Source organism: Psammomys obesus, unplaced genomic scaffold (assembly GCF_907164565.1).
Source record: "Psammomys obesus unplaced genomic scaffold, mPsaObe1.curated_primary_1811, whole genome shotgun sequence".
Taxonomy (NCBI): Eukaryota; Metazoa; Chordata; class Mammalia; order Rodentia; family Muridae; genus Psammomys; species Psammomys obesus.
Genome location: NW_026585742.1, coordinates 5779580 through 5804332, shown reverse-complemented (window position 1 = coordinate 5804332; position 24753 = coordinate 5779580). Strand labels below are relative to the sequence as shown.

General features: G+C 40.2%; 1 protein-coding gene across 2 annotated transcripts in view; it reads right to left on the bottom strand.

Annotated features, from left to right (window-relative positions):
* Atxn7 (ataxin 7) overlaps window positions 1-24753 on the bottom strand; it is a 122005-nt gene that overhangs the window by 35580 nt on the left and 61672 nt on the right. For both annotated transcript variants that reach the window (XM_055599127.1, XM_055599126.1), the window contains exon 4: window positions 23861-23965. In XM_055599127.1, coding sequence (XP_055455102.1) covers window positions 23861-23965 — 105 coding nt within the window. The remainder of the gene's footprint in view (window positions 1-23860; window positions 23966-24753) is intronic.

Sequence of the window (24753 nt, the reverse complement as noted above, 5' to 3'; positions counted from 1 at the left end):
ATCGGTGAAGGGCATCTCTGCGACAGGGATGGCTCCCAGGAGTCTATAGGGATGAGCCTAGGTGAGACTCCTAGGCTAGAGAGGGGGACGACACCAACACCCATAACACCTTAGATCCAAATCTGTCTTGCCTACCAGAAGTGCTGGGATAAAGATGGCATAGATTCTGAGGGAACAGCAAACTAATGACTGGCCCAAACTGAGACCCACCCCATGGGACAGAGCAAACCCCTGACATTATTAATGATAACTCTGCTTTGCATGCAGAAAGGAGCCTAGCATAACTGTCTTCTAAGAGGCTTCATCCAGCAGCTGATGCAAACAAATGCAGAGATACATACCCAAACATAAGGCCAACCTTGGGGAGTTTTGTGGAAGAGTGGTAGGAAGGATTAGATGGAACTGGAAGGGTCAAGGGCACCAACAAGAAGACCAACAGAGTTAACTACTTGGGTCCATGGGGTTCAGAGACTGAACCATCAACCAAAAAGCATGAACGGACTGGACCTAGGGCCCCTACAAAGATGTAGCAGATGTGCAGCTTGGTCATCATGTGGGTCCCCTAACAATGGGAGTAGGGGTTGTCTCTGACTCTGTTGCCTGCCTCTGAGTCCCTTTCCCAGAGCTGGACTGCCTTGTCTGGCCTCAATGGGAGAGGATGTGCTTAGTCCTGCTGTGACTTGAAGTGCCTGGGTGGGATGATACCCCTTGGGGGGCCTCTCCTTCCTTCGCTGAGAAGGAGAGGGAGGGAGAGGTGGTGTGAGGGTAGGACTGGGAGGGAGGGGGCTGGGATCAGACTGTAAAGTGATTAAAGTAATAAATATAAAAAGATATAGATATGGAAACTCACTAAGAGAGAGAGAGAAACACTCACAAGTAGATTAGGGACTCTATCTTAGGTAGACAAAGCAGTGGCCAGATGCTAAACATAAACCATGTGTTTTTCTGAGGCGATCAACTTTAAGTTTTCAAAGCACTCCTCTTCCAATATCTGGCTTCAGGCCAAAGCAAGCAAGCTTTGTTCTTAAATACAGGGTACCAGGAGCAGCTCCATGAGAGAGAGACATATCCACCAACAGACAGACAGACACAGCTACAGGGAGATTTGGGTAAGGACAGTGAAAAAAGACACACTGTAAACAGACATGGGGTGTGGTGGAATACAGAGTAAGGGATAAAAAGGGGAGTGGGAGTAAGGGAAAAGAGACAGAGGGAGGGAGTCGGGTTACGAGGTTAGGTATCCTCCACCAACATACTGTGTTACATGTGACATGTGGCATACCCACCCCCCACAGCCCAGGACAGGACAGGATGGTAAGAGCAGAGAGCATGGAGGAGGGGAAGAAGGGAACCAAGAATACTGAATTTATAACTCTGAATTCATGCTAAGTTGTTTTTTTCCTAATTATAACTATTAACATCCAGGTATAAATCAAAAAATAAAAAGCAAATAATTCTTACATAAAATTCCATTATGTAAGAAGTGGGAAATAGTAAGAGCTGGAGAGGACAGGAACTCCACAAGGAGAGCAACAGAACAAGAAAATTTGAACACAGGGAACTTCCCAGAGACTCATACTCCAACCAAGGACTATTCATGGAGATAACCTAGAACCCCTTCACAGATGTAGCCCATGGTAGTTCAGTATCCAAGTGGGTTACATAGTAATGGGAAGAGGGACTGCTTCTGACATAATCTGATTGGCCTGCTCTTTGATCACCTCCCCCTGAGGGGGGAGCAGCTTACCAGGCCACGGTAGAGGACAATGCAGCCACTTTTGATGAGAACTGATAGACTAAGATCAGAAAGGAGAGGAGAACCTCCCCTATCAGTGGACTTGGGGAGGGGCATGCATGCAGAAAGGGGATGGAGGGTGGAATCGGGAGGGGAGGAGGGAGGGGCTTATGGGGGGATACAAAATGAATAAAGTGTAATTAATAAAAAATAAAAAAAGTTAAAAAAGCAAATAATTACATCTTTTAATATGTACTTTGATATTATATATTTGATATTAAAAATATTGCTTTGAAAACAAAAACACACCAAGTATTTTTAAAGATGGTTTTTAGGTCCTTAAATTTTGTGAATTATCTTTTAAATATTGAACAATGCTGAACAGAGTTGACATATTACTGAATATGTACATTTTTTGCACAAGAAACCTGGGGCTCAGTGAGTAAAGCATTTGCCACCAACAAATAAGGACCTTGGTTTAGACCCTAGAACCCACAAAAAAAAACAAAAACAAAAAAAAAAAACGGATGCAGCACCATGCACCTGCAATCCCAGCTCTCTTACACTGGGAGGAGACAGGAGACTCTCAGAAGCATACAGGCAGTTAGCCAGGCTTTATACAATGCCAAACAAAGAAAATGAGAACAGACACTTGCGGCTGTCCTCTGACCTGCACACTTATGGTATGGCACATGCCCTACATTTACATATATACATACTACATACATACACACAAACATACATACTAATCCTCTGCATACCACACATCCTACTTACAACCCCTACCACACACAGAAAGTTCTTAAAAAAAAAAAAAAAAACAATCTATTTAGAGTTATAGTCTCAATTTATGCATGCAAAATGCAGCAAAGTATACCACCAATCATGACCACTGTATTAATTTATCCTTTTCTTAATGGGCATCATGCAAAAAGGATGACAGCTAAGAAAAGCCCACTTACTTTGTATTTTTTTTCTTGTATCTTATTAAATGCTTTACTATTCTTTTATAATCTAAGAAACTGAGTGATGCGGCATCTCACTGCTACCAGCAACAGCAATTTGAGCTAAGCACAAGCGCATTATGGGATTTGCAGGGACTATCTCAGTCTGACCAATTTCCTAAGACAGTAGTAAAATTCCTCGGGCTGAAAAGTGTCACTAGCAGAAAAAAATTTACAAATAGTATGTCTTGAATACTATAGCACAGCTACATAGTGTACTACACACAGGAGCTGAAGGTTCCTACTGCTTCCCAGGAACTACAGACAGTATCTTTGACGTAGAAAAGGTCAAGACTGAAACCCTGCATTTGGTGACTATGGGCCTAGTGGAGCTTCTTTGCTACAATTGCAGGGCAGGAGCCACAGTGCTAAATTGTCTTCAAACAGCAGCTTAGGGGATACTTTGAATTCATCCAAATATATATATAAATTCACAACAAAGAATGTTTATTCAAACCAATTTTATTTTAAAATTTCCTGACAGGACTCAAGTGAAAACCAGGAAAAAATGGAGACAGAATGGGAGAAGATAATCATGGTATGTACTCAGCCTAGAAAGATATCAAGTCCATGACTTTCCTTTAAGTGAAACTCAGACTGCAAGATGTTACCAAGGAAGACTAGACAGTGTGCATTCGGCATCAGGCAATGTATAAGTTCCTACAGTCTCTGAAAGCTTCATTCCAAAAGTGCCCAACTATCACCCTCAATTAAAACAAAGCCAGGGGTGGTGGCACAAGCCTGAAATCTCAGCACCCTTGAGAGGTACACATAGGCAGGTTTCTGTGAGTTTGAGGCCAGCCTTGCCCTGAGTTCAGGACAGCCAAAGAGAAACCCTGTCTCAGAAAACAAAAACACAGCAGACTGATTATTAAATCAGCCTTACATGTGGTCATAAAACGTAAAGTATATGTAAAACACACAGGGATTCATGACTAGGCATAATATGCAGCAACTATTCTTTTTTTAATAAAACACCCAGTTTGGAATCTCTCCATTCATTAGATGCCTCTTCACTGACTTAGTCTAATTGTTAATGCACTGTTTCTAGTGGGGCTCTCCACCAACCCCAACTGTCAGAGTTTACTCTCATCCTGCCAAAGACAGCACATAAAAGCATCAATTGTATCATCTGTTCTTCATCGTGATTATAACCTCCTAAGGAATATCCAAGGTAAAGACCTACAAAGAGCGGGTATATCAAAACTTTTAGACTCCCAGCAGCGTTCTTACACATCAACTCTATTATACCAGAGTTTTCCCTAAAATTGTCACTGTCACTCACATCAGAGTCATGCTTATGACCTTTCACTAATTCTGTCCCTACTTGATTTATTACTTATTAGCATACTGACCAAAGAATGTCTGTTTTAGCACTGTTCTAAGCAATAGCTATCAAACCATGGGTTTGGTTTAATGTAGGAGTTCATATTTAATAGAACCACTTGGCAGCCCATCTGAAAGTCTCAGCATGAGACACAGGGACGTTTCTATTTGACAGCATCTCATCACTTTTACAGGTATCGGCTTCCTCCTGTAACTGTCATCTCCTTTTAAAAGCACTCCCATGTACCTGACCAGCAAGCACAGCTCTATTCTAGCCACTGTTATCACAAGTTCATTTCAGTTCTCAATCAGCTTTCTCTTTGCTTCTGTTTCTTTGGGTTCTTCTGGCACATGATGAGACGCTCTAGACAAAGTCTGATGCAGTTTCCTTGTTGAAAGGGAAGCCAGTTGGTAGGACTGTCCCTTGAAAATTCAAATTTCAAGTTGGGGAATCCAGAGCTGACCTCTGGCATGGAGTGCATCAAAGGACAATTAGGCAGAGCTGGGGCTGGGAGGCAGCTTCAGAACATGTTTAGGTGGGTTACAAATAGCATTGGAAAACACTGAAGAAGAAAACTCCTCACACAAAGCACTTGGCATCCTTTCCACTAGAGAGATTTAACTGAAAGGGATGATTTCAATACTGGCTGCCCTAACAAATTAGTTTCCAAGTGCTACCTCTGCCAACACATTTTCCTCTCCTCTAATGCAGAGGTGCTTTTAAAATTAAAACGTAAGTGCAAAGTGCAGAAAAGAGAGTCATTTACAGCACTTGGGCCACTTGAAACAACTTTTCACCAAAGGTCTATAATCAAATTATCAAGCTCCTCAAGTCAGTGCTTTATGACGGAAATAAAGGCCTCACTAAAGAATCCGGGCCTCTTGGCATTTCCACATCTCTGGGCAGGGCTCACACTGCAGCACACCATTCACACTGCTGCATGAAAGAACAGATCACAAAGGGCAGATTACAAGGGAGAATGACTCCACTGGAGGGGGAAGGGACAGCGTGAATGGACTGTAAATAATGTTGCTAAGAAAGGGGCAGGAATATGGCAACCTCAAATAATCCTCCTGCTAGGAATGCTTCCCAAGAGGGCTGTCCTTAACTGTGTTTTCAAGTATGTGAGAAATACAAAAACCTTAGAACCAGGAGGAGGGGAGCCTAGGGAGGGTTGATAGTAGTCCTCCTTTGCCTGCTTAACTTGTAGCTCTCTGAAAGCATGTGTAAAAACATATTTAAAAGGTACCCAATACACCATTAGAAATGGCCTAAGAAGTGCTGAGTGTCAACCATCCCTTATCACTGCAACTGGGAGTGTAACTCCTCATCTTCCCCACTGCTTCCATGAGACACCTTTTCAGATGGAAAAATGAATGAGCACAAAAAAAAAAAAAAAAAAAAAAAAAAAAAAAAAAAAAAAAAAAAAAAGGATGAGTACTTTGGATAGGCAGCTGCTTCTCCAAAGACATCCTATGTACACTTCTGCAGTCCTGTCACAGACTCAGACTTCTACTTGAGGGCTACTATCTCCTCAAACACAGGAATGTACACACAAGGAGAGTGCCTTCTGGGAAAAAGCTACTGTATAGCTCTGAACAAAACCCAATTGTCACAATGTTTATGCCACCACTGTGATCTAGGTGTCATTGTTTCTGATTGTAACAGTTGTCAATCCATGAATAACAAGCTGGCTGATTCTTCTATTTTGCCAAGAGGCATAGGGAATTCTCTTTCTTTGCTGTGCTCTAGAAATTAGGTGTTATCCAAAGGATGCTGACAGAGCACAGCCACCAATCACTGTGCCTGTGGTAGATGTGGCCTTGCATCATCACTCAGACACTCCATCACATTACTCCCTTGAAACAGTCCTATTCTAGGAGTATTAATACACAACAAGAAAAGGAAAAAAAAAAAAAAACAGAAGAGGTGAAATTCCCAAATCCATCAATCTCTAAGTACAACTTTATCTGCTGGGGGATGGGAGAATCACTCTATAAATTCATCACTTTGCCATTAAAATTGTAGCTGTCAGCTTATTAAATAGGTGTGATTGAAATGCAAACATAAAAGTAAAAGAAAGTAAGTAAATTAGCCAGGTGATTTCCACCTGTCATGCCTGCGTTGAGGAAGATCAGATCAAAGAATTACCAAGAGTTACAGGCTGATGTGTGTTACATCATCAAATTCAGACTACCTTGGTATAGAATAAAATTTTTATATTCATAAGAGTCAGAACATAAAAGAAAGTTAGTAAACCTGATAATTATATATGAGTTATTGCTTTTTACTTTTTTATTTGTGTTTTTGAGGACAGGGTTTCTCTGTGCAGCCCTGGCTATCCTGGAACTCATTCTGTAGACCAGGCTGGCCTCAAACTTTATTGCTTTGTCAAAGTGAAGCTTTTGAGTAAGTCTCATCTTCCAGGTTAAGGAAGAGGCTCAACTCCTAAAAGCAAGAGACTAAGAACACCGCCTGCAGAGTGCTGTGCTCAGCTTGTCCCAAGAATCTCTAATTCTGCACCCTATTATTTTCATCTTATTCTGGACAGAGGGCAGAAAAATTTAATAAACCAAAACAAGGTAACAGCAAAACCTCAGCCAGACACTGCTTAAGAACCCCAACTCCATCCCCAATCCCATCAGCAAGGAGTGAGGCATGGCTGCTTCCTTCTCACCATGTAAAACTTTTTTTTTTTCCTACAGAGAAACTGTCTGCTCTACCTACAAATGAGAGGGACCAGTGACAGCAAAAACAAAACCAGAAACAGCAATGCCAGAGATAGCAGTTTTTAAAAATATCTTATCGCTAGCATTTTGATGAAAGGTTGAAGATCTATTTATATTTAAAATCCTACAACTGGGGAGCTGTTTTAACCTGAACTGAAACCACACAGTCAAGTTCATTATTGAAGCTGCATGAAATCTGAACGGAGTAAAAATGCTAGAAGTTGGTTGTCATCTTATTCCCAGCCCAAAGACAGAAGGAATGAGAGAGATAATTAGCTTAGTTTTGCTGGTATTGTAAATAAAATAAGAGTCAATATTTGAGTAACTAAATTCACACAATTTTAGCTGCTGAATGACTTCCCAAGGTTGCTGTTTGTATTTTGTTGTTGTTCTTCACACAATGTTCTGTTTAAAACTTTACTGTGGATTTGAAGTAATGGACAAAACTTTTAAACACACTCTACAGGAAACACTCTGGGCTATCTGTCATAAAACCTCACTCACCACAAGATTAAAAAAACAAACAAAACAGAGGGTGTTACAAGGCTCTTCCATTTTTAGAGGGGAGTACCCAATGCTTTCCCAGTGTTTTGAAATCCGGGAGCGTTTGGTGCAAACCTCAGCATTTTCTAAGAGTTAATAGCAAAGCTAACTCCTGCCTGCATTTGAACTTTGGCCAGATCACTCAAATGACATTTCAGAATGGCTCCTGTGGACAGCTTGCGGCAGCTAATCCCTCTTGCTGAGATTAGCACTGATCCCCAGCACTGTAGCGCTCCCTCCCTCCGGCACTTGAGCAGCAGAGTCCTCCCTCCAAGCCTGTTAGCAAAACAGGACAAGAGCCAGAACCAAAAGAGACTTCCTTAAACCCTTCCAGACTCAGCTGGGCTCTACGCTAGTTAGCAAAGTCCTATCCCACCTTCTGGTTTACTCAGAACCAGGTCCCCCGCCAAACCCCGATTCTGAAAACTCACCCAGCAGAGCTCTTGGCTCCTGTGCAGAGGAGGGCTGCTCAGAAGAGGCTTCCTGCTACCTTCCATTCACAGCCAGGCTGTGCTTCATTGCACACTTCCTACTGCAAGCCTGCACCATGAGTTGGGGCTGCCCACCAACTCCAAATGTGCTCCATGTTTGGACTTCTGTAACATTTGCTACTACTGTAAAAAGCACTTGAATTACAAAGGTCCTGGCAGATCAACAGAAAACGGGGTGGAGTCTAATTTCATCTAATATGGTCATACAAGGCATGCCGGCTGGTATAAATTAATTCCTCTACATCAGTGGTTCTCAATCTTCCTTTCTAATTCGGCTCCTCATGTTGTGGTGAACTCCCAACCATTAAATTATTTTTCTTGCTACCTCATGGCTGTAATTCTGCCACAGCTGTGAACCATAATGTAAGCATCTGAAAAGCCGGATATCTGATATGTAACCCCTGTGAAAGGGTCCTCTAACCCTAAAAGGTTCGTGACCCACAGGTTGAGAACCACTGCTCTATATGAAGTGTGAGGCAATGTGTCAGAAATGAAGATAATTTCAGTAGCCTTTCTCCATGTTTTATTTCCTATACTAGCTATACTCACTAAGGGTCAAGTCTATTAAGCAAACTTTTCCTTCTTAAATAAAGTAACACCAATCTTGACCCATTTTTGATGCATATTTTCAAATTCTGTGCAATGTTGTTTGCTTATTGTCTGGCTTGACATACATTTCCTCAGGTGGAGACAAAGTGGAGAGCCCAGCTACTCTTCTGTTTTTTTTTTTTTGTTGTTGTTTGTTTTTGTTTTTGGTTTTTTTTGGCTTTTGAAAACAGGGATTCTCTGTGTCGTTCTGGTTATCCTAGAACTAGTCCTTCAGACGAGACTTGTCTCGACCCCAGAGATCCACATGCCTCTGCCTCTTGGGTGCTAAGATGAAAAAGCATGCACTCTACCTGGCAGCTCTTCTACTCTTAGCACACCTGCCCTCTGCAACTCCTTACGGGGCAGCAATGCTGGCTCAGCTGGCCTTACCTCAGCACCATGGCAATCTCCACACAACGAACTACTCCTTTCTTGCCAACCGACAAACCCTACTGTTAAACAGACATGAGATGGACTGCCAGCTGGTCTGAGTTTTATGGTAATAATGGCTCAGAGGCTTGGTGGATCAGAGCAAACACTTTTTAAATGTGAAAAGAGGAGAAAACATAACAGAATCACTGTATGGGTGGGTGGGTAAGAGTGTGTGTGTCTGTGTGAGAAAGAGATTGTGTGTGTGTGTGTGTGTGTGTGTGTGTGTGTGTATGAGAGAGAGAGAGAATGTGTAGACTAGCAAAAGTCATGAATTACCCTGGTGCAAATGATTATGCCAGGAGGCAAGAGAAAATGTGAGACACAAGTTCTATATTAACCCTGAAAAAAGAGAATTGCCACTCTTTAAGTTTACAACAAGCATTTGGACTCTAACTGTGTCTGTAATTTTAATACCCATGCGGGGGTGCCCTGCAATCTATCCTTATGACTCACGGCTATAATCAGAAACTCAAAGCTACAGCAGCCCTGAAGATACTGGAGCAGATGAACAGTCTTATAAGTACAGTATAAAAACATTTTCCCCCAAATCCTTTCAAATGAACTAGTACAAGGATTTCAATCTGGGCACCTTGGTTCCCACCCTTAGTCCAAGCACTTGCCTGACTGAAGGAGCATTTCTGGGGTTCAAGGATAGCCTGGGCTGCACTGTGAGTGTCTGCCGGTAGTGGACTACTAAGTGAGGCCTTGTTTAATAGTAACAGTTCATAATGAAGATTTCAGGCTAATCCACTGATGTCTGCACATCGCATTACATACAATCTAAACATAACAGGCTCAGTTATCCTGCCTGCCCTAGGGGACAACGGAAGGGTCTCAGAACAACACTGGGACAAAGGGCCAGTCCCACACCACTGCACCCATGGGACCCACCCCAGTGTCCATCCATATAAATGTATGACTATCTTGTTTTATTTAAAAATGCTTAAAACTTATTATGTAAAAAGTTGCAAAAAGAAATCACATACCCTAACTAAGCAAAGACTACAGAACTCAAGGAACCTGTATATAGTCAGAATAGCAATGAGGAACAGAGCTGTGGAACTTCACATTGGGTTGTCTACATCTACCAAATATGTTTTTTTTTAAATAATTTATTTAATTTTATTTTATGTGCATTAGTGTGAAGGTGTCAGATCCGTTGGAATTGGCATTGCAGACAGTTTTGAGCTGCCATGTGGGTGCTGGAAAATTGAACCCAGGTCCTTTGGAAGAGCCGGACAGTGCTCTGGACCACTGAGCCATCTCTCCAGCCCCCTAATTATGTTTTTATGCACTGCCACCGAAACTGAAAATCCATGACAGAGTTAGAACTAGAAAAACAATTTTCTTCATATGCTTTCTCACTGCGTGCATGCATGCACTTACTCCATACCCCCTAACATTTGGTCTTTCTGGTTCTCTTTTCTACACATTATAAGATATCCACATGTACATTTGTTTACATGTAAACACATTATTTATTAAATTCTGCATATGAGAGAACATATGGACTTTTTTCTGAGATTGTATGACTTCACTTAACACTATACATCTGAAGTCTACCCATTTCCCAGTTTATAAACATGTTGGTTCCATTTCCTTGCTATAATGAATAAAGCAGCAATAAATATGGAGGTGTGAGTATCTCTACATAAGTTATGAAGTTCTCTGGGTATGTGTTCAGGAGTAAAACAGTAAGATCACTGTTTTACTTTTTCTAAAGAAATCTCCAAACTGATTTCTACAATGGCTATATTAATTTGCACACCCACTAACAGTATATGAGGATTCCTTTCTCTCTAAATCCTTTCCAACACTTGTTGAGATTTACTGATGACAGCCATTCTGACTGGGATGAGGTGGGATCTCAAGGCAGTTTTAATTTGCATTTCCCTAATGGTTAGAGAAAAGGAACAATTTAAAAATAGTCACTATCTATATGTGTTTGTTTTTTATGTTTCTCTAAAATTCCTTTCTATACATGGGACAGAACTAGTAAGAAAAAGAAAAAACAAAAACCTCCCGAAAACAGGCAATCTGTGACTATTCTGGGACTGACTCAGGGTGCTATGCACAACTAAGGGAAGGTCTCTGTAGCCTATTTAATTGTGAGACAGTCTCACTAATGATGAGGCTAGCCCTGAAACCTGCTTCAGCCTTCAGGAGTGTTGGGATGCAGTCATATTCATGGCTAAAAGAAATAATCTGAATTTGTTTTTTTTTTTAACTATGTTGGAGAAAGTATGAATGATAGTGACAGCCAAGAAAAAAAGTAATTTTGTACATTGATAGTCTGTACCAAAACAAACAAACAAACAAACAAACAAAGAATAAAGCTCAGATACAAGTTTTAAATACTACTTCTCAATGCTCTGAGGAAAATCTTGTTTAAGCCAATCCTGGCTTTGTTTTTCTTAGAAAGCATTACTAATGTTTAAATTATTTCTTAACAGTGTTCACAAAGTATTTTGGCTTTTTTGTTCGCTTTTGTTTTTCTTAGTTGTGACATATTTTTTCTTATGAAAATAATTAAGGCACCTTATGAAAAAGACAAAAATATCATTTTAACAAAAGTTACTCTTCTTAAGAACAAAAATGCTATGACTCCCATACTTTGAAGGATATTTGTGCAGCAGTTTTACTGTGACTGAGAGTCATGGAGTGGCACCTCTCATGTGAGCCAGCACTCACAGCAGCCAGAGGGCAATGAGGGCTTGGGACAAGGGCACAGACAGCCCAGTCCAAACACTTCTAATTCCCTGTACAGCCCAGGGAAAGGATCTGGTTTTGCCTGGCATCATGCCTCCTGTTATAGGTGGGAAATATATCAAAGAATGCACATAATGCAGTACAAGTATTCAGCAAGGTGTTCAGTAAGTCTTATCTATTACTGATTTAACCTAAGTGAAAACAAAGGGTAGACAGCATTTGAAAAGATGGAAAATGAGAGTAACATATAAGCTTGTACTACAGATATAAGTCTTTCCTTCACAAACCGTGCAATTTCCTACGGAGCACCCCTAAAAGCCAGAAGTGTCATCCTGTGTTCTGCAGGACAACAAAGACTGCTGGCAGTTAGGAGATACTATGTTCCCATCACTGGCAGTAGGCAGTTCTTCACCTTACAACAACACAGGCCTCCACGAACTCCAAGGTCTCTGCAGGCCAGGCAGGTTATAATTGGCCTTAATTGGCACTTTGAGCAGCTTTAACATTCCTTAGCTGCTGCCAAGGAGCACTTGAAAGGGGAAGAAAGTATTTTCAAACTTGGAAATACCAAGCAATTCATTCAGGCTGAGGGCCTGAAAGACTGCTATCTTAGAATCTGGTTAGCTTCACCAAGAAACAGAGCTATGCTATTATGTAATGCTCATTAGGAGAGGTGGGAATGAAGTTTATATGAGATAATTCACCTCGGGGGCTAATCCAACCCAGTAGCTTTGCTCTGGCTTCTCTCTTCTGATCTTTCAGGGCCAAATTGCACTTCATGTACATAAGGCACACAAATAATATATTACCCACATGGTCTGATTTATAAAGATGTGTGTGGAGCATCATCTGATTCCTAAGCTTTGTTATCAACTGACAGAGAAACATGAACACTATTAAAAGATAATCAATTACATCAAATGAAAAGAGAATACTGAGACCAGAAAAATGGTGCTGTATTTTTCCTTGGTCTTGCAATTAATCTTGCTGAACAGTCCATTTTTAAGAAGCTAGCTACACACTCTACAAGGATGAATCCTAGACTCGATGAATTCACTCTCTCCCCTAAGGTAAAAGCCATACAAAATGAACTGAAATTACCTACAGATGCCAAAAATTACTTTGAATTTTAAAGTCACTTATTTTGAAACATTTCTTTGCTTTATGTGACTGAATAGTAGCTAGATTTAGAATGCATTCTTGTACTACCAGTAAGAAAGTATATGGGTTGAGAAATTTTCTTCAAACTCAAAATACAATCAAACATGTTTGAGTGTGTGAATGTATGTGTATGCAAGAGTTTTCAAGTATGTGTGTGTATAAGGAACAACGAAAGAAGCTTTAGAAAAGTATAAACTCAGAAAATAAATCTATCACCTTTTTTCTGGTGGGGCTAATATTCTGTATGGCTAGTGAGAAGACATACAGCCCTTGATCCTTTCATAAATCCACCTGGCAGCATTACACAATAACACAATGACCACTCATTCTGACCCAGAAGCCCTTCCTGATACTCTCACACAACATCATCACTACTTAGACATATGCCCAAGAGTGGCTTTGTTTAGAGTCAAAGGCATGAAATTATATGGCAGTCCATCACAGGCCTGAGGAAGCTGCAGCACCACCATTCCTTAAGAGTAGTGGGGAACTATTAAAAAGAGGTTGAGCGCCAGGCATGGTGGCACACCTGTATTCCCAGCACTCAGAGAGGAAGAAGCAGGCAGATCTCTGTGAGTTTGAAGCCAGCCTGGTCTACAAAGCAAGCCCACGATAGCCAGGGCTACGCAGAGAAAAGACTGTCTTGAAAAACAACAACAACAACAAAACAACACCAACAAAAAAGGGAGGAGTGACAGTTATTGCTAACTAGAAAGCAGAAATGTACATACATAATGTGATCATTTTGTACCCGTTACCAAAAATGCCTATTATAATAAGATCCAGGTTCTCTGTGAGAAAACAGATATATGAATATTAAGTTCTTTATTTGTTTATAGGTTAGAGTGATCTACATAGTTAAAGAGAGCAGGGAAGTAGGAAAAATTTTTTTAAACACTGAATTATAAACAATATGTTTGAGATGATTTCATTTTGCTTATTTATATAAAATGTAATCAATCTCTCCTCTCTCCTCTCTCTTCCTTCCTCTGTCCTTCTCTGTTTCTGTCTCTGACTCTCTCGACACTCTTTGTTTCTTTCTATATCCCAAGTAGCCTTTGAACTCGCTTTGTGTATCTTTCCCAGACCTCCAACTTAGAACAACCCTTCTGCCTGTGCCTCCGGAGTTCTGAGGTTACAGGTGTGTGTCACCATTCCTGGTGATGATTTTTAAAAATTCTCAATGAAGGGGACTTAGGACACCCTGGGATGCATGGAATCCTCACACCCACTAAACACATGTAGCTTCACTATGCCACTCATCTCTTCTGAAGCAAGCACAGGAAGGTCAAAGGACCACAAAGGAGCACACCCGATTCACAAAACAAAAAAGGCCCATTTGCAACTCTGGCAAGCCAACATGTTAACTTTCTAAAGCTCACTATAAATCCTTAACATCAGGAGTTCTGGCAAACTGTTTAGCTTGGCAATCACAAGAGGCAATGAAAACTAATTTTACTCCAAAATTTATTTTTAACTCCAACGACAGTACATATCAGGACCGAGATCTTGTATGAACAGGGACTCACTGCGTGTGCTTTAACTGAATTTTAATTGCTCATATTTATTCTGTAAATAAACTATCTGTTTTTACAAGTGTGGATGTATGTGTGAAGGTTAGAGGACAACTTTTGTCAATCAATTCTCTCCTTCAATCATGAGTTCCAGGGTTCAAAATCATGTGATAAGGTATATAGATAAGATATTTTTACTTTTTAAGCCTGTAACTTACTTTATATTTTAGGTTGATATTATAATTAGCCCCAGCTTTCAAATGCCCAAGGTGAAAACTACATAAAAACACTGTGAAGCTCTTTTGGGAAAGTGCTCTCTCAGAATGCAGCAGCACAGTCTAACACCCAGTGCACACTGCAGCACAGTAGAGAGTGAGGACAAGAGTGGCTAGATGCAGTCACTGCTCCCCTCCTCTGCAGCGAGCACATGCCCTGGAAGTCAGGAGGTTCTGCAGGGTAAAGAAGCCACAAGCACCCTATCTCCTGGTCACACCATAATCTACACCTTAACAGGTTTCTAGAAAGAGCAGGCCTACTTCAGAGTCAACAACAAACTGTCATGTGAGATGACTGCTGGAAAAACACTTCATAACAAACATATCCCCCAAAAAGACTTTTCTCCAGAATGTCCCCTTTAAAAACTTAAAAACAGCCTATCTTGTAATAACTGCTGGTTTCTATAGGTAGCAGGCAAGTCCAAATTGTCATTGAAATACACTATACTTACATATGAACACATTTGGAAAATAGTTTATGTTATCTTTATAACATTGGCTTTTAAAACTGATTCTAATCATTTTGACTCCATTAAGGTATAACTAATAAACAAAAATTACAAATATCTGAGTATATGTGTTCTGATACAACTACATGTGAACAATGTCCGTGTGTATGTACATATACTGTCAGAAACTTACATTTGCATTATTTTAGTGACCCAAATCAGAACTGTCAAAGTAATTCATTAAATCACTACAGTAAAATCTCAGTAAGCAGCATGGACGAGTCACCATGTAGAGAAAAAATATGTTGAAATACTGACAGTTTCATTGAATGATGGTTCTTTGAACATGGAACAGCATTGAAAGTCTCCATGCTCACTGACAGAGAATTGGTTAAATTAGTTACAATGCATTAAGAAGTTAGAATAGAGAGCTTTTAAAAAGAATATAGCAGAGCAATGTCACTAATACATAAGAGGAATTTTACGGAGGTAAATTCAAAAGAAATTTAAATGCTCCCAGGGACACACAGACAGATATTCTTTTGACTGGAGTCTAATAACATCCTAAGAACTTATCCTTTAAGCTGGCTCTCTAAAAAGATAAAGAACTTAGTTCATTTTGACTGCACAGTTATGTTATTGGTTAATTTTTTTTCTCCAGCATGTACATTACTACCCCAATAATAATTTGTAAAAATTCAATCACAGATCTGGAGAGATGGCTCTGTAGTTAAGAGCACTGGCTCTTCTGCCACAGGACCCGAGTTCAATTCTTAGCACCTACATGACAGCACACAACTCTCTTTAAGTCCAAGATCTGACACGCGAAGATTAACACAGACATACATGCAAGCAAACAACAATGCACATAAAAATAAATAATTTTAAAAAAATCAATCATATTCTTTTCTCCCTCCTTTAGTGGGCCTGAAAATTGAATCCAAGTATCTCTTTTTCTTAAAGACAGACAGGGTCTCACTATGTATCCATGACTAGCCTGGAACCTTCTCTGAAGACCAGGCTGAACTCAAGCTCACAAAGACTGAACACTCTCTGCATCCAGCATGCTGGAATCAAAGGTGCCCACTACTGCCCCCAGCTGAATGCATGTCTTATGCGTGCTGGACATTCCTCAAATAAAATCTTGCTGCTGATGAAAATATGAGAAGTCCTAGGAAAATACATACATGTTCCTTTGTCCTTTGATTTTATGATTAGATTACTAACTAGGTTAGTAAATAAAAACAACAAGGAAAAACAGTAACAAGAAAGTAAACACAAAAGAGCTGAAAAGAATAAACGACCTTCCTAAATTTACCATCCCTACAGTATGTTTTTTCCTACTTCTACAAACTTTAGAAAACCCCTAAAGGCTTCTCATTCAGGTCAGTACACTTTGTTATAACATGAATGCCCATATACAAATGGAAAGACGAGCCATGAGCTCAAGTCAATTCATCAGCTACTTAACCCAAAATCCCACACTTCCTTTCCCACAGGGCTCCTACCTTGTCCACCAGCAGTCCTTGCTGGCTTCATACTTCCAAAGCAGATTTCAATTCCATGTACACCTCTCTGCTCCATCTACCACAATCTTCATCTAAGTGTTTTTTCTCGTCTATGTCTTAAACTTAAACAGTTCAAAACAACACATTAACTGGCTTCTGATTCCCTCTATGGCCCATGTCCCACCAAACAATCAGAACTAGAGCTTGACACTTGACGACAGTCCTCCAGTGACAGTGTGTGTGTACTGCTCAATTTCATTGCTCCCTTATCTTACAGAAGCCACTGCATCACCTGACCTGCTCTCCCCTTTCCACTTCAATCCAGACCCCTTTCCTCTTGGCATACTGTTCTTCCTCCTCAGGAGCCTTACTGTCAAGCCTTCCTGGACCTTTGCACTTGCTATTTCTGCTGCATGAAACACTCTTCCTCCAGATCTCAAATGAATGGCTCTTTTTCACTGTTGAACTGAAATACCAACTCCTTGCAGAAGTTGTCTTGAAACATTCATATTTTGCTCTGTTGTCATCTTTCTCTCTCCATCTTCCCTTTACAGAATACAGACTGCAGGAGATCAGAGTGACCATTCTGCTAACAGCACACAGAAATCCTTGGCATTTAATTAGCACAAAATATTTGTTAAAACATGTATAATGTCACTGATGATTTAATGTCTTCTAAAGCAAATCACAATGACATAGACATTAATAAAAGCAGGTCGATAAGAGGAAAATTAATCATTTTATAACTAAAAATTAAAATGTTCCTTCAAATAGCATAAAGAACATATAAAGGTCTCCGCTTATCACATTACTAAGGAAAAAAAAGATAAAATTACATTATCTGGAATGAGAGCACTTTCTTACCTGATGCTATTGAACTCTAATTAGCACTTGTAGTAAAGAAAATTTTGAATTTATTTTACAACATGTAATTAAGTTGCAAAGAATGTAGATCAAACCATCCTCCTAGACTGACTTCCACAGAGATTAAATACAATATTGAAAAAATCTTCACCCCTGACATCATTCCTGAGCTGAGCCTGTTCTGCTGTGCTCCATGCTCCCCTGCCTGCTGGAAAGACCTGGCATGTGTTTTTCTGCTTTGCAGGTTTATCAGTTTATTTATTAATTGCAGAAAGAAATAAGGCAATAGTTCTCTGAAGAGCTACAAGTTGACTTCTAAAGGGAGCTGAGCTTTGGCTCACTACCATGGCTCTGAGTTAAGAACAAGAGCAGAAGAGAAATCTGGTGACTGTTGAATTAAACACATACCTCCACAACTCCGTCTCACAATTACTAAAGAGTCTCTCTGATATAACTGATTTACAATGCTGATCCAGTTACTCTAAGAAAACTTAAATATTTTACCTCAGACAAAACGTCTGTCACTAATCACAATAGTGCGGACATGTAGACCTGTCTTCTCAGGCTCTTCTTTTAACTCTATCCATCCATACTACATGCAAGAGAAATAGGTGGCTTGGTACACTGTACAAGTGAAATTTAATTTAGGACTATACAGAAGATAGATTAGGAATAGAATAGAAAATGAAACAATCTGTGCAAAACTGCTTTGGAAATCATAAGTACTATTAAAAATAATAAGTAATAGCTGGAGATATTAGATGTTTTAATTAATGCCAATCTTAAAAAATATTAGCTATCAACAAAATTTCAAAGTAGAAAAAGAGTCAGACTAAAACTATTCATTGCCAAAAAAATTTCCCACAGTTAAAAAAGCATTTTTTTCCCTTTGTTCAAAAAGTCACCAAAGCCAGGTGAAGTGGCACACACCTGTAATCTCAGCACTCAGAGAGAGGCAAAGGCAGGCAGATCGCTGTGAGTTTGAGGCCAGCCTGGTCTACAAAGTGAGTCCAGGACAAACAAAGCTACACAGAGAAATCTTCTCTCGAAAAAAAACAAACCAAACAAACAAACAAAAAACCACCATAAGTACACTTCCTATGTCTAAGTCAATCAAGTTAGAGGAAATGGTTTTTCTCTATTAAACAGCCAACCCTATATTTGTTATGCAAAGTAACTCAATAGAATGACAGCAATACTGATCACAACCACCAGTACAATTTTATAGACAATAAAAAGCAGCGTTTTAGCCAGGTCTAGTCCAACAGAGTCAGAGTAAGAATCATTCTACTGTTAGAGTAGCATTCTTTGAAATTAATTAATTAGTACAATTAGACTGCTTTCTCTTGAGTAAGTAACCCATCCTCTGATGAAAAAGACATTTTGTTGAATGTAACTTATGCCAGCACCCACAAAATACAAAGCATCCAGGTCATTAAGTACAAGATTCAAAGTAGAAAGAGCTAGAAGAGCACAGCAATAGCCAGCGTGGCAGTGGCCCATGCCCTGTAATCCCAGCACTCTGGAGGAAGAGGCTGATAGATCTCTCTGAGTTCAAGGCCAGCCTGGTCTAGAAAAAATGTTTCGGACAGCCAGGGATACACAGAGAAACCCTGTCTTAAAGACAAAAAAAGAAACAAAACAAAACAAAAACAAACAACCCAGCAATGCTCATACCAACAACATTGCTCTGATATAGCCAACAGCCAGTTTATGACTGTCATTTGTGAACAGAGGTCTGATACAGGCTTGAGTTTCACACTAAGGCCTGACCAATGGACTCACATGCCACTTAACAATGACTAGTATGAACAACTGACAGAAGACAAAGGTACTGACATGTGATCCTTTTGCAGAACAGAAGAGTATAGAATTCTGCTTCCAACATCTGTTATTTCCAATTAGTAGACTTCTAAATCATCAAAGGAAATGAAATCTAATAGTTTATAGCTGGTGCTTCCCAAAACATGGAATATACTTCACTCCAAACATTATGAACATTAAATCATAAGTCAAACAAATGGCCTTTCCAAACCTCTTTCAATTCTGTGGTAAAACCATACCATACCATACCATACCATACCATACCATACCATACCATACCATACCATACCATACCACACCATACCATTCCCTTCCATTGCTGTTACCATTTTACTCCTAGCCGCCTAGGCTCCTTTTAAACAAAAAGGGCAGGTCTCAGGTTCATATGCAAAACTGGCAAGACCACCAACAAAGAATTAAATGCTCTTTATCTTACATTGTCTTCTTTATGACAAACAACATTAGCCTATTTCTATGTTTCTGTTAGAGTTTTCTTTGTAAATGATTTATACCAATAAAAACTGATTTAAAGAAAAGTAGTATGTGAAATTAAGTGAGCAGGTCAGGCAAATTTAGTCAGATAGCCTCATTAAACATTGGGAATGAATGGCTTAGTCAGAAGTACTATCATGCCTAGCTCAGACAGTCAAGTTGACCCAAAAGGTTAATGAACAGATCAGCCTAACCAATCTAAGGCAAAATGCTTCAAGGACTGACATTTGATCAGGGTTTCAATTAATTATATACTAAATACTTGTCTCAGGATGAATATCTCTTCACCTATTTCTGTTACATAAGATCACTCCTATGTCTGTGTAGAAAGGTGGTAGTAGTGTTTTACATCCATCTTCCTAAAAGAAAACAGTAACCAGCAGGGCACAGAGCAGAGGGGCCTATCCAGAGGCTCTGTGGCAATCACTAGAATGAAGGTACACAATCCCACAGGCTGACTACAAGGCATCCCTAACCATAGTCTATTTCTATCTGTGCAGATCCAGAGACAAGATATATAGTAAGACACACTTTATTTGGTAGCATTGGGCCAACACATCCGTCACCAACTCACTAAGATCCCTGCTTCACAGGAGTGTCACTTCTGGCCCTAGAGAAAGTTACCCTTAGTCCTCTTTCACAAGTCATTTCAGCAGTCATCTATGTGACATTACCAGGACAAAGACTTCAAGATAGATTTTTAAAATCAGGACCTCTTTTCTCTGCATCACTGCTACAGTCTCCAACACTTCTGAGTGGGTATGCCTCAGCCCCTGTGAGACTCGGTAAGAGCCCCATAGTGGGCAGTTATCTGTGAAGGCATGGAGCGTTGGCCAACTTGCAAGTCACAACCAGCCAAGGGAGCCTGCCATTGCCAGTTCCTGGGTTCTGCTGGGAGATTCTGAAGTGATAAGGCTGAAATGGATTTTGGGAAGCAGTCTATCAGAGAGCTCCCTTAATTCAGATGCAGGACAGATTTTTTGAGTCCACTGGTTCAAATTATGTTCTTAAAATCTGGTATTAACCATAAGAAACCTCCTATGCTTAGAAACACTGAGAAACCAACAAGATCTTTGTGAGGAATGCTGGAGTATTTGAAACCATTATAGCAACTTCAAAACACACCTTCTATACAGTTTCAAAAACAAACAAACAAACAAACAAAAAAAACCAAAAGATTATATAGGCACAGTCAGAATATGAAGCCTGAGACACTACAGGGACACTTCAGCCATTACTACCACTAGCCAGGTAGAAATCCTTGTAGGCAGCTATTTCCTCCAAAGTCAGCTTTCTAGCAAAATTCAGGTGGCCACTTTTCTAGGTAACACTGCCCTGCTCACCAATTCTCTCTCTCTCTTTGGTTTTTTGAGACAAGGTTTCTTAGTGTAGCCTTGGCTGTCCTGGACTCGCTCTCTAGAACAGGCTGGCTTCAAACTCACAGAGGCACACTGCCTCTGCCTCCCCGAGTGCTAGGATTACAGGTGTGCGCCACTGCACCCTGCTACCAATTTTCTCAACATCTGCATCACCAATGGTGAGTAATTTACAAGCAGTCACTGTTGTGTCCTTTCCTGTCCTGACTTTGGTAGCTTTAAATGAACCACTAGGATTTTGGAGCAACTGCCTGTTTGTTCCTGTTTGTCAGTATCAGCAACACATGAAGTCACAGAAAATTATCAAAAGATGCACTCACTCCATTGGCAAGTATGAGTTGTTCTAAGACAAGCTCTGACTCCCAATGCTGAAATCTACAGGAAATGCAAACCACCACACAGCCAACGAGCATTACGTGCAAGATTCCGTAACTGCAAGGGAGAAGAGCTACAAGACCACAGCAGTGCTCAGGGCTAAAGCTGTTTTCCTACGTCAGGACCAAATCAGATTATTTCACTGACTTTCTTGACTATACCAATGATGTCAGAACGGGTCAGGTTCAGCAGAAGCTCTGGTTTGGATTTTGAATTCTGACCATTTTCCAGGCTAGATCCTGATGTTGACTGACAGCAGCAGCAACAGCAAAAGCAGCAACCCACAGCTCCCAGCCAGCCAGTCTCATGGGAAAAAAGCTGCCCTTGGTGACAGTGTTGCTAAACTAGGTTTGCTAAATTAGAAGGATTTAAATGCATTTCTAATATCCGATATTTTCAACTTACAATGCCTTATCAGTATGTAACCCCACCATAAATTAAGGGCTGTCTGTACTGCAATAAAGAAACGACAATGGCTACTTGGCAAGATTCTGATTTTGAAAATCATTTTTATAGTTATTAACTATGGAAGGAGAATGCAAGGATTTTCCTCCTGCAATTTCATCAAAAAGAAAGGGGAGAAGGGAGAAAGGAAGTTTGGTTTCCAAAATTAGCTTTCCTTTCATAATTCCTGCGCACAGAAGAAACATGGCAAGGCAGCACCAAGAGTGGTTCTCACTGGCCCTAGTGATGCCTCCCATGCTGGCAAATAGCATGACACCCTCTCCATTTCATGATGCCCCATGCTGATCTGTCTGCAATTCCAATCTCCTTCTTAATTCTACCACCCCTCTTCTGCTACTGACTCAGAAAGGCCTCTGGGACTCTCATACCTAATCTGTAATATTTCCCTTACCACTAGAGGGACCGCAGCCTTGTGCTTGGGGTCTTTATTGTCACTGCACGGGGGATGGACACAGGGAAAAGCAGACATTAGATTTGAAGACACTTTCCATTTAACTATTGGCAGTCTAAAAGAAGACATAGGAAGACTAAAAGTAAATCTGTGTATAAAGTTAGTACTAACTGTGCTTTTAGAAACACTCATATGCTATTTTCTTGGTGCTCCTGGTGACAGTTCCCCACATTGATCTTGCATCCCCTAGACTACAGAAAATGAAACTGCAGTTGTGTAATGTGCTGCTGTCACTAGGTAAAGCGGTTCTAGAAGATGACCAAGAGCACCTTTTGGATCTATGGAAGTCCTGCGCGAAGCAGCACATTGACACTTTCTCTATGCTTCCTTCTAATCCTGTCTACCTATCAGTTTCTGGAAGCATCACAAAGTCATATTCTGGTTCTGAGAATCTACAACAGGTGTCTACTAACATACAGCAAAGGTCTGTGTGTTAGTACTCCCAGCCTACTTCTGTATGGGGTTCATCCACAAATGGGCCCATCAGCTTCAGCCAATGAGAACTGTCTAGCACATTCCAGAGAGCCCAGATGTTCTTGGCTCTGAGCTCAGGCATGTCGTTCAGAAACCAGCCTGGAGCCACCAAATATGGTTGCTCAGTACATAAACTGTACAGCTGCTTGTGGAAGCTCTGTGTACACCCATCAAACCCTTCCAATTTTAGGGGGTTAAAGGTCACTAAAAACTACCTTCCAGACCTTCCAAACTGGCTTATATTATACGTAAAAACAGAAGAAAAAAAAAAAAAAAAAAAACTAAACAGAGAGGAAACAATTTCACTTTTCAAATCCTCGTGTGAAGGCTCTTATTTACTCACTGGTGGGCAATCGGTATTCCTCCTTATTCTTGATGCCTCAGGCTGTTTTAGCTCTAGACACAGACCTTCTGGTGTCTGGAGGTGGAACTGTCTACCCTGCGACCCCCAGGACCTGCGGGGTGCTAAGCACTACTGGTGGCTTCACATGCATTCCAATAGTTGCAGTAGGAGCCCTGAGGTCGCCACTGCTCCCTGTACTGTAAAGCCAACTAAGGTCAGGTCACTTGCTCAATATGAAAAGAGAACCTGTGGTTCTTACAGGGTTAAATCTACTTCAAGCTTCAAAGGCCTGAGTCCAAAACTGAACAACTGACTGACTATCTTTTCCAGTGTCAGTCTTCTGCGTGGTGGCGCATGCCTTTAATCCCAGCACTTGGGAGGCAGAGAAAAGCATATCACTGCGAGTTTGGGGCCAGCCTGGTCTATAGAGTAAGTTTCAGGACATCCAGAGGAATACAGAGAGACCCTCTCTCAAAAAAACCTGTAACAATACTGACATAAAAATTTCAAGAGATAACTTTCTTCTTACGTTTCAGGAAAAACCAAAAATGCAAACCAGAAACATAAAATTCAGAAAACACCCACCATGATAGTTCTTAGCCCCTTCTAAGAATTCAAATGTCTAACTTCCTGCAGAAGGTACTGAGAAGCTTCCTGCTCCATCGCTGGCCTTCAGTAACACAGCTTTCTTTCCCTTTCCCTCCTGACGATCTTCGCGGTTCAGCACTTACCATAGTGAGACTGAAATGCCTGTGGTTTGACAACTTGGTTGCAGTCGTTACACACCACTAAGTAGAAATCGTCATGTGCAGGACAGAGACCAAATATTGGCATATCTGAAACAAAAAAACAAACAAAAACCAGCATCACTCACTCTGTTAGCACTGCAATGAAGGAGAGGTACACTCCTCTCCATAGAAAGTGCCTTTCATAGTGAAGAGCACATGGATAGCTCAAGAGCATATTACAGGTGCGAGAGAAAGCAAACCAGGCTTACAGCCTATAAAAGGATGAAATACAATTCATCGAGTTATTATGAGCTATAATACAGCTATTAAAATGTAAACAGTGAATACATTAACAATAAAATGATTAATGGTGAATTCTACCGTGATTGAGGAACAATCTCCAAGAATATAAAATGCTTAGCAATTCACAAAGCTACAGCATTTAATGTTTTTATTTGTTTAAACATGCATACTCTTCTAGTCCACTAGTCCCAAGTACCATGGACCAGATAAAAAAGGTGCAGAGACAGCAAAGAGTGAAATTATTGGTTAAATTCTTTTCCACTTGTCTTAGGGCCCAATAATCTCTTATACACTGATGCCAACAGGCCTGGGTACAAACACATAAGTTCACACATTAATTGCAGTTTCATCTTCAGAACAATTCAGGAGACAAGTTTTATTTACAACAATGAAAACCAAACTATGTACATATATATATATATATATATATATATATATATATATATATATATATATATATATTCAAAATAATTTCATTTCTTCTAATATGGTTAAATATACATGGTCCAACCATTATTGTCAATAACAATCTTTGAATCAGCTCAAGAGTTTGGATCCAGAATCTAAACTTTTAAAATTATTTCAAATTTATC